The 10,107-nt window shown below is 58.6% G+C and overlaps 2 protein-coding genes across 2 annotated transcripts in view; both read right to left on the bottom strand.

Moving 5' to 3' along the window:
• Positions 1–598: 598 nt before the first annotated feature.
• On the bottom strand, positions 599–5,259 carry ELANE (elastase, neutrophil expressed). Its single transcript, XM_011971210.1, has 6 exons — positions 5,239–5,259; positions 4,120–4,305; positions 3,460–3,616; positions 3,149–3,290; positions 1,040–1,270; positions 599–876 (listed from the first exon to the last, which is right to left on the bottom strand). Exons 2-6 carry the CDS (start codon positions 4,184–4,186, stop codon positions 682–684), a joined length of 792 nt encoding a protein of 263 aa, XP_011826600.1. The 5' UTR covers positions 4,187–4,305; positions 5,239–5,259; the 3' UTR covers positions 599–681.
• Positions 5,260–8,033: 2,774 nt separating this feature from the next.
• The window catches only part of PRTN3 (proteinase 3), a 7,126-nt gene continuing 5,052 nt past the window's right edge, over positions 8,034–10,107 (bottom strand). Inside the window, exons 3-4 of the mRNA XM_011971209.1 lie at positions 9,681–10,023; positions 8,034–8,416 (exon numbers count right to left, since the gene is read on the bottom strand). Coding sequence (XP_011826599.1) covers positions 8,246–8,416; positions 9,681–10,023 — 514 coding nt within the window. The 3' untranslated portion in view covers positions 8,034–8,245. The remainder of the gene's footprint in view (positions 8,417–9,680; positions 10,024–10,107) is intronic.

The following is a 10,107-nucleotide window of genomic DNA, read 5'->3' as shown; positions in this document are numbered from 1 at the left end:
TGCTGCCCCCTGGTGGTGGCTTACTCCAGCGATGCCCAAGACGCTCTATGGAACATTTCAGTTGGATTATTATTATTATTATTATTATTACTATTATTATGTTATTTATTTATTTATTTTTGAGACGGAGTTTCGCTCTTGTTGCCTAGGCTGGAGTGCAATGGAGCGATCTCGGCTCACTGCAACCTCCGCCTCCCGGAATTCAGGCGATTCTCCTGCCTCAGCCTCCCGAGTAGCTGGGATTGCAGGCATGCGCTGCCACGCCCAGCTCATTTTGTATTTTTAGTAGAAACGGGGTTTCTCCATGTTGGTCAGGCTGGTCACGAACTTTAGACCTCAGATGATTTGCCCGTCTCGGCCTCCCAAAGTGCTGGGATTACCGGCGTGAGCCACTGTGCCAGGCTTGGGCCATTCTATTTTATTTTATTAATAAAGAGGGGGTCTTGCTATGGTGCCCAGGCTGATCTTGAACTCCTGAGCTCAAGGGATCCACCGGCCTCAACCTCTCAAAGTGCTGGGATTACAGGTGTGAGCCACCACGCCCGACCTACTGACCATTTTCAACACCCAGTCACACAGCCAATGAATATCAAACACATTCTATAAAACGGAGGGATGTTTATTGTACCAGATGCTGGAGAACGCGGCTGTGGGCAGCTGAGGTGACCCAGGGGGTCCTTCTCAGTGGGTCCTGCTGGCTGGGTCCAGGGAACACGGGTGGTCCTCGGAGCGTTGGATGATGGAGTTGATCCAGTTTACAAACAGTGCCACCGGGGCAAAGGCATCGGGGTAGAGCCCCGAGGCGCAGCCTCCCCGGACGAACGAGGCAATTCCGTGGATTAGCCCGTTGCAGACCAAGGGGCTGCCAGAGTCCCCCTGTGGAGGCAGACAAGGTGGGGAAGCTGGACTGGGAGGCCCCGCCCACCTGCCCGCCGCCTGTCAGGGTTGGGAAGTCCCTCCTAGGGTCTAGCCACAGTGCCTGTTGCTGCAATCCGGGCTGGGAGCAGGTGGGGAGCAGAGGGACCCCCGGGGCACGTACAAAGCAGACGCCGGCCCGCCGACGCCTCACGAGAGTGCAGACGTTGCCAGGGCGGCAGAGGGACGTCACCACCGTCACGTTGAGCTCCTGCAGGACACTGGCGATCCCACGGTTCCCGCCCAGATGGCCCCAGCCCATGGCCAGGCACTGCACCCCGTTACCCACGCGGCGGCCCTGGGCCGGCAGCTGGGCCACCTGCACGTTGTCGTTGATGGTGGCCGACCCATTGAGCTGTGGTGGGGGTGACAGATCGTCAGTGCGTCACACGGGGCAGGGGTGATGACCCTCCCCTCTGCGGGCCTCAGTTTCCCCATCTCAGGTTCCACTGTGGTTCTGGGATCCTGCAGAGCAGGACACCCACCCTGCAATCTGCTCCCCAAGGCGAGCCTCAGTTTCCCCATCTGTAGAGGGGAGCCATCACCAAGGTTCAGGGCGTTGGAGGTTGTCCCTGGATGTGGCAGGAAGCAGTAGGTGCTCAATTAACACAAAAACTACAGCCGGGCGCGGTGGCTCACGCTTGTAAGCCCAGCACTTTGAGAGGGCGAGGCAGGAGGATCAGTTGAGGCCAGTAGTTCAAGACCAGCCTGGGCAAGCTGGCAAAGCCCCATGTCTACAACAATAAAAAAAAATGCCAGGTGCGGTGGCTCACTCCTGTAATCCCAGCACTTTGGGAGGCCAAGGCGGGTGGATCACAAGGTCAGGAGATCGAGACCATCCTGGCTAACACGGTGAAACCCCGTCTCTACTAAAAATACCAACAATTAGCCGGGCTTGATGGCAGGCACCTGTAATCCCAGCTACTCCGGAGGCTGAGGCAGGATAATTGCTTGAACCTGGGAGGCGGAGATTGCAGTGACCCAGATTGAGCCACTGCACTCCAGCCTGGGCGACAGAGCAAGACTGTGTCTCAAAAAATAAAAATAAAAAATTAACCAGATGTTGCCAGGCGTGGTTGCTCACACCGGTAGTCCCAGCACATTGGGAGGCCGAGGTCAGGAGATCAAGACCAGCCTGGCCAACATGGTGAAACCCTGTCTCTACTAAAAATACCAAAAATTAGCCGGGCGTGGTGGTGCACGCCTGTAATCTCAGCTACCTGGGAGGCTGAGGCAGGAGAATCGCTTGAACCCAGGAGGTGGAAGCTGCAGTGAGCTGAGATTGTACTGCTGCACTCCAGCCTGGGCAACAGAGCGAGACTCCATCCCCCTCCAAAAAAATGTGTGTGTATATATATATGTGTATCAGCCAGCCGTGGTGGACGTGGTGGACATGCTGGTGGCACCTGTGGTTCCAGCTACCCCCAAGGCCAAGGTGAGAGGATGGCTTGAGCCCAGGAGGTGGAGGCTGTAGTGAGTCTCGATCATGTCACTGAACTGGGTGACAATTATGAGAAAACTGAGTGACATGTCGTGAAGCTCTCCTCACCCTTCCCAGGGAGTAACTTTTTTTTTTTTTTTTTTCCTGAGACCCAGCCTGGAGTGCAATGGCACGATCTCAGCTCACTGCAACCTCCGCCTTCCGCGTTCAAGCCATTCTCCTGCCTCAGCCTCCCGAGCAGCTGGGATTACAGGCGCCCCCCACCATGCCCAGCTACATTTTTTTGTATTTTGGTAGAGACAGGGTTTCACCATGTTGGTCAGGCTGGTCTTGAACACCTGACCTTGTGATCCACCCGCCTCGGCCTCCCAAAGTGCTGGGATGACAGGCGTGAGCCACCGTGCCGGGCCCCCAGGGATTGAATCATCAGAACTGTAAGCCGGATACACGGGCCCCATTTCCCAAAGACAGAGGCGACCCCTGCCCTCGGCCACAGGGCTGGTGAAGGGAGAGACACAAAGAATCACCGGACGTTTGTTGATTGACAGCAAATCCGGGCTTCCCGCACAATCTCATTTCATCCCTCAACAGCCCATAGCGGGTATTTTCCCGTTTCACAGAGGTGAAGACTGAGGCACAGGGAGGGGCTCGCCCAGCCCACGGTTCCACCCCAGGTCCCCACAAGCGGCCCCGACGCGCCCCTGCGTCGCCACCTCCACCCTCCCCAGGCCTCTGGCCTCTGCCCCTGCGCCCCCCGCCCCGGGTGTCCCTTCCCCCCGCGCCCCGCGGCACCTGGAGAACCACGATGTCGTTGAGGAAGTGGATGGGGTCGTAGCCGTTTTCGAAGACGCGCTGCACGGCGAACACCTGGCGGGTGCGCTCCCGCCGCTGCAGGTTATGGGCTCCCAGGACCACGCGCAAGGAGCGGAAGTTTCTGCTGGGAGGAGAGGCGGTGGCGAGGGGCGCCCTGGGGGTCAGGGGGTCCCCACCCGAGGGGCCTGCGGGGGAAGGTGCCGGAGCCGCCCTGGGGCCCTGGCCTCCCCCGACCGTTCTCAGACCGGGACGCGGGTCCGAGCCGGGCGCACACCCTCCTGGCTACTCACACGTCCGCCACGCAGTGCGCGGCCGACATGACGAAGTTGGGCGCAATCAGGGTGGCGCCGCAGAAGTGGCCTCCACGCAGCTGCAGGGACGCCATGAAGGGCCACGCGTGGGGCTGCGCTTGCCGACCGCCCACAATCTCCGAGGCCAGCGCGGGGCCTGGGGACACACCGGGTGTGGGTGCTGAGTGCCTGACAGGGAGCCCGTGCCTTCCCGGCCACGGGGCCCCTGGATACCCCACCAGGAACCCGCGGGACCCACAGCCAGGAACCCCAGGATCCCCCACCAGGAGCCCACGGCCCCCACCAGGAACTCACGGGATCAGGACCATTCACACCCCTGTTGTTCAGATGAGGGAAACTGAGGCACGGAGAGGCAAAGGGACCTCCCCACGGTGCCCCTCCAAGGCACAGCCAGACCTGGACTTGAACCCAGAGGGCGCCCTGCGAGCCCCCCCCTCCTCGGTTTGCAAACCCCAACTCTGGGCTCCTGGTAGTGGCTTCACCACTCAGAACCTCAGTCTCTTCTCCTGGTCCCCTTGTCCCAGATGGCACCTCCCCAGTGAGGATGAGGGACCCACACTGGTGGGGCCCACCATGAAGAAGTGGGAACAGAACCCCAGGGACAGAGGGAGCAGCGGAAGGATGGACACAAGGACTCACCCTCCAGCAGCAAGGCCGGCAGGACACAGGCGAGGAAAAGGCAGGAGAGTCGGCAGCCAAGGGTCATGGTGAGGCTGGTCTCCGGGGTCTCTGCCCCTCCGTGCCCACCCGGCTTCTCTTATAGCCCTGTGCCAGGAGGCCGTTGCATTGCCCCACGGCTGGCCGGCGCCCCCCACTTCCTCTCTCCTGGCACAGGGCGTTGATGAAAAGGGGGAGAAAGGGGGCAAGAGGCTGGGGTTGGCTCGGGTGGGGCCGCCAGACAAAATTCAGGATGCGCAATCGCGTTTGAATGTCAAATAATCGACGTGGGTTTTTTATTTAGCTTTTTGGAGACAGAGTCTTGCTTTGTCGCCCAGGCTGGAGTACGGTGGCACAATCTTGGCTCACTGCAACCTCTGCCTCCCAGGTTCAAGTGATTCTCCTGCCTCAGCCTCCTGAATAGGTGAGATTACAGGTGAAATCACCACACGCGGCTGATTTTTGTGTTTTTAGTACAGACCGGGTTTCTCTGTGTTGGCCGGGCTGGTCTCAGAGGTTTTTTTTTTTAAATTTAAGTCTGTCCCAGTAAGTCTTTAATAAATTAAGACTTAAATACTTAAGTCTTAATGTAAGTATAAGGATATACTTATCTGAAATGCCCAGGTTTTACTGAGCATTGCTGTGTTTTTGCCAAACCTGCCAAACCTAGACCTGAGGGGCTTAATGGGGGTGGCCTCACCTGCCTCAGTTTACCCAGGGCCCTGTGATACCGGCCACATGCAGCTGTGTCGCCTGCCTCAGTTTACCCAGGGCCCTCTGATACCGGCCACAAGCAGCTGTGTCGCCTGCCTCAGTTTACCCACGGCCCTGTGATACCGGCCACATGCAGCTGTGTCGGGCACTCACGGTGCAACAGGCACCTCCCTGATCCTTCTCAGGGTTCCTGTTTGGGATGAGGAAACTGAGGCATGTCAAGGGCCTCCCCAGGAGCTGCGAGTTTAACCCAGGTCTCTGGGATCCACAGCTTCACGGAGATCTGGAGCTGGCTCACTCCAGCCTTGCTCCCTGAACCTCAGGGCTCACTCTCAGGGCCAGGCCTTCCATCCTGTCCTTGGCGGTCACCCACAACGGGGAACTCACTCTCACCCAGGCTCACGGTCAGTCCCTGGACAGCAGCTGAGGCTCTGACAGTCTCTCCCGCCCTTCTGCCTTGGTGAGCTTCCCCGAAGCCCTCCCCGCCTGAGGCAGGGGACCGGCAGGCAGGGGTGCTGGAGAGAGAATTCCTGCCCAGGCCGGGAGGCTGGAATGAGGATGTCCACCCAAGCCTGAGGGCTTCTGCCTGGAGGAACTGGCAGGGGAGCTGGAGCCCCAGCCACGGGGATGGGATTCCCAGAACCCAGCCCCGGGCTCTGGGCCCGGTTCCTCTTCCCATCTCCCCCACGATGTTCCAGCTGCAACGGCCGGGCCAAGGCTGTTGCAAGAACCAACGTCCTCCTGGCTCCGGGACAAGGGGAGGGGAAGGGAACCAACGGGCCTGTCTCCAGGAGCAGGCGGGGCGAGGGAGGGCACCCGGGGACACGCAGAGCCTGGGCCGGGCTGGAGTCCTGATGTGACCACAGACAAGTGGACTCCCATAGCTCTCAGGTTAGAGGGACAATGACCCTGCCCTCCCAGAGCCTGGCACACAGCAGGCACTCCATCCACGTCTGTCCTGTCCTCAGCGTAATCAGACACACACTACCCTGCCTTCTCCCCTCCCCTTTTGGCAGGATTCCCACCTTGCTGCCTTAACATCACCATGGTGCACTTAGTAAGCACCTGCTGTATACACAGCCCAGTTTCAAGTCGGGACTGGGGGGACATTAGGGGTGGGGGTGGCCATATCTTTGGGGGGGTGCTTGGCCTCCAGCAGGGAGATCAGACTTGGCATCAGCTGCATTTATTGAGCACCAGCTGTATACTACATTCACATGTGTAGTCATTGTTAAGTGTGCCAACGCTGGGTTCATATCCTGGTTCTGGTGTGGCCTTTTGGCCACTGTGTAGCTTCAGGCCCCTGAAATAAACTCCACGACTCAGTTTCCTCCTCTGTAAAATTACAATCTTAGGATCCATCACATAAACCTATCACGAGGGTGAAATAAATTAACGTTCGTAAAGTTCTTAGCTAAGAAAGTGTTGTCTGGCCGGGCACAGTGGCTCACGCCTGTAATTCTAGCACTTTGGGAGGCTGAGGCGGGTGGATCACCTGAGGTCGGGAGTTCGAGACCAGCCTGACCAACATGGAGAAACCCCGTCTCTACTGAAAGTACAAAATTAGCCAGGCCTGGTGGCACATGCCTGTATTCCCAGCTACTCGGGAGACTGAGGCAGAAGAATCACTTGAACCCGGGAGTCGGAGGTTGCAGTGAGCTGAGATCGCACCACTGCACTCCGGCCTGGGCGACAAGAGCGAAACTCCGTCTCAAAAAAAGAAAAAAGAAAATGTTGCCTTTGAGAGCTTGTTAACCATTAACTGTGGCAGGGAAGGTAGGGTTGTTATGGTCACAGCGGGGTATAGACTCCAAGGGGGATGTGGGGTCTTCCGGGAGGCCAGGAGCATGCTAAGATTACAGCAACCTGGAGGTGTTCATATGTAAAGAGTCACTGAGGACCCACTTGGGCAACACAGCCAGACTCCGTCTCTACAAAGAAATAAGAAAATAGCTGGGTGTGGTGGCACCTGTGGTCCCAGCTACTTGGGAGGCTAAGGTGGGAGGATCACTCGAGCCCAGGAGGTTGAGGCTGCAGTGAGCCAAGACTGCACCACTGCACTCCAGCCTGGGTGACAGAGTGAGACCCTGTCTCAAAAATAATTAAGTAGGCCGGCTGCAGTGTCTCACGCCTGTAATCCCAGCACTTTGGGAGGCTGAGGCGGGTGGATCACCTGAGGTCGGGGGTTCGAGACCAGCCTGGCCAACATGGAGAAACCCCATCTCTACTAAAAATATAAAAATTAGCCGGGTGTGGTGGCCTGTGCCTGTAATCCTAGCTACTCCAGAGGCTGAGGCAGGAGAATCGCTTGAACCCGGGAGGTGGAGGTTGCAATGAACCGAGATCAGGCCACTGCACTCCAGCCTGCACGACAGAGCAACATTCTGTCTCAAAAAAAAAAGAAAAGAAGAAAAAGAAAAAGGACAGCAAGGAGCTATGTGTGTCCTGGAGCAGGTCGTCCCCTCTCCGTGGTTAATGCCTCCTTCTCATGGCCACTTGTCCGTCTGAGCTGAACTGTGAGTCCAACCTCTTCCCCGCCTCGGACCGCCCCTCTGGCCACCCCCCAGTTCATTCCTCATGCTTCCACCAGGGGACTCCTCCCCTGCCTACTCCTCCTAGGAGAAATAGCGCTCCAACCCCATCACCCCTCTTCTGCACCCACACCCCTCCCCTGCCTGCCCTCCTTCCCATTCCCTGGCCTCTCGCCCTCAAACCTCTGCCCAGACCATGCCCCCTGCCTGGTGGCCCTTAGGATATTTCTGTTCACACCTTGGTATGCAGCTCTGGCACTGCCACCTCCTCCAGGAAGCCCTCCAGGGTGCTCCCCCATCCCCATCTGCCTCCTCAAGGAGCCCCTGAGCCGGCAGGGACACAGTGGGAGCCCTGAGGGCCCACATGGGCTTCTCGCCAGTTCTAGAAAACGTCTGGGGTGACTCCATTTTCCAGATGAGGAAACTGAGGCACGGAGATGAATAACAACCTGCCCAGGGCCACTTTGATGGGGCCGGGTTAGAACCCACAGCCACGAGCATCCAGGAGAGAGACCCCTCCCGTGACCTGGGCCCCCATCCCCGCTCCGACTCCCCCCATCCTGAGTTTGGGACTCAGGGACTTGAACCCTGGGGACCTCTGGGCAGTTCTCCCTCCCCTCCCTATGTGGGAAGGACAGACAGGAGCCGGGGGGAGTTTCAACGTTTATTGAGGTCACGGCAGGGAGAGGTGCAGGGCCGGCCTGTCTCCCGGAGCCCCGAGGGAGGCAGTGTGGGGGGACGGGTGGGGCCGTCCTGGACCCGGGTGGAGGAGGCAGTGTTCGGAGAAGAGCTGCTTCTGTCCAAAGATCCCCCTCGAGGGTTTGCAGCCGGGCTCGGGTCCCGGCCAGCGCTGTAGGGGCGGCTCAGGGGCGGCCCTCCGCCCCCACACGGCGCAGTATGGAACGGATCCAGTCCACGTAGAGGGCTACCCGCGCGAAGAAGTCGGGGAACTGGCGGGTGGCACATTCCCGGATCACAAAGGAGTCTACCCCCTGGATGACGCCGTCACAGATCAGGGGCCCACCTGAGTCTCCCTGGAGGATGGAGGATGGTCAGTCACCCAGGCTGGCCCCAGGCAGCCAGGACGGGGGCTGGGGTGACCACAAGCTGTTTCAGAATCAAATGCTTCCAATTTGGAACTTTCCCTCCCTCCCTCCCTCCCTTCCTTCCTTCCTTCCTTTCTCCTGTTTTGTTGTGTTTTGTTTTGTTTAAGACAGAGTCTAGCTCTGTCGTCCAGGCTGGAGTGCAGTGGCGTGATCTTGGCTCACTGCAAACTCTGCCTCCCGGGTTCAAGCGATTCTCCTGCCTCAGCCTCCCCGGGTCTCTCAAGACAGGGTCTCGCTCTGTCGCCCAGGCTGGAGCACGGTGGCACAATCATAGCTCACTTCAACCTCTAACTGCCTGGCTCAAGCGATCCTCCTGCCTTAGCCTCTTGAGTAGCTGAGCCTAAAGGCTCACACCACCACACCTGGCTAATATTTAAATTATCTGTAGAGATGCCGTCCTGCCCCAGGCTGGTCTCAAACTCCTGGAATCAAGCGATTCTTCCACTTCGGACTCCCAAAGTGCTGGGATTACAGGTGTGAGCCACCGCTGCTGGCCTGGAATTTTCTTTAACATGTGTGAGCACCAGCCAGGCATGGAGGCTCACGCCTGTAATCCCAGCACTTTGGGAGGCCGAGATGGGTGGATCACTTGAGGCCTAGAGTTCAAGACCAGCCTGGTCAACACGGAGAAACTGCGTCTCTACTAAAAATACCAAAAAATTAGCCAGGCACAGTGGCAGGCATCTATGCACCCAGCTACTCAGGAGGCTGGGGCAGGAGAATACCTTGAACCTGGGAGATGGAGGTTGCAGTGAACCAAGATCTCATCATTGCACTCCAGCCTGGACAACAGAGCGACACTCTGTCTCAAAAACGAACAAAAAAAAGTGTGAGCAGGGAGGGGCTGAGGTCATTTGTAGGAACTGGGCATTTATGGGCCTCCCGCTGGATACCTGGACTCCTGCATTCCGGAAGGGGCCGCCAGGTGAGGGCATATGGGTCTCCCACACCTTCCTGTGGTCCTAGGGGGGAGTGGGGGGCAAGGGACCCCCAGACCCACCCAGGAAGCCAGGTGCAATGTGAGTGCCCCAGCCCACCGAGCCTGCCCATTGGGTGTTGGGTGTGCCTGCCTTCCAGGTCGGGAGACAGGCACAGCATGAAGCCGTACAGCTAGGAGGTGGTGTGGAACCCTGACAGCTGCCCTCCTCCCCTCAGGGCAGCCCGGATCGCCACGGGGAGCGATGTTACTTACAAAGCAGATGCTAGCACTACGGCGAGGGACGAAAGTGCACACGTTGTGTGGCCTGCACAGGAAGGTGACCACGGTGACATTGAGCTCCTGCAGGACCCGGGCTGGGGGGTCGTGGGTGCCCACTTGGCCCCAGCCCATGGCCAGGCACTGGGTGCCGTGGGGCACTGGCTGGTCCTGCTGTGGCAGCTGGACTGTGGCGACGGAGGCACTGAGGTTGGCCGGACGGTTCAGCTGGGGCAGAAGGCAGATGGCAGTGAGACGCTGCTCCCACGCCACGGTGGCCACCCAGGCCACCCTCCCACACACCCACTGCCTCAAAATGCCACGCACGGCACGCCGCTCCCTCCGCCTGGGCCCCACGACCCCCTTTGTCCCAGTTGTCACTATTGTATTCATTCATTTTCTTTCTTTTCTTTTTTTTTTTTTT

Source organism: Mandrillus leucophaeus, unplaced genomic scaffold (genome assembly GCF_000951045.1).
Source record: "Mandrillus leucophaeus isolate KB7577 unplaced genomic scaffold, Mleu.le_1.0 Scaffold990, whole genome shotgun sequence".
Classification (NCBI taxonomy): Eukaryota; Metazoa; Chordata; class Mammalia; order Primates; family Cercopithecidae; genus Mandrillus; species Mandrillus leucophaeus.
This window is presented reverse-complemented; position numbering and strand designations above follow the sequence as displayed.

Coding starts and splice junctions, on each gene's coding strand:
- ELANE (XM_011971210.1), bottom strand. CDS start 4,186: ATGACCCTTGGCTGCCGACTCTCCTGCCTTTTCCTCGCCTGTGTCCTG. Junction 3,617..4,119: donor GCCGGCCTTGCTGCTGGAGG/GTGAGTCCTTGT, acceptor GTGTGTCCCCAG/GCCCCGCGCTGGCCTCGGAG. Junction 877..1,039: donor GGCGGGCCGGCGTCTGCTTT/GTACGTGCCCCG, acceptor CTGCCTCCACAG/GGGGACTCTGGCAGCCCCTT.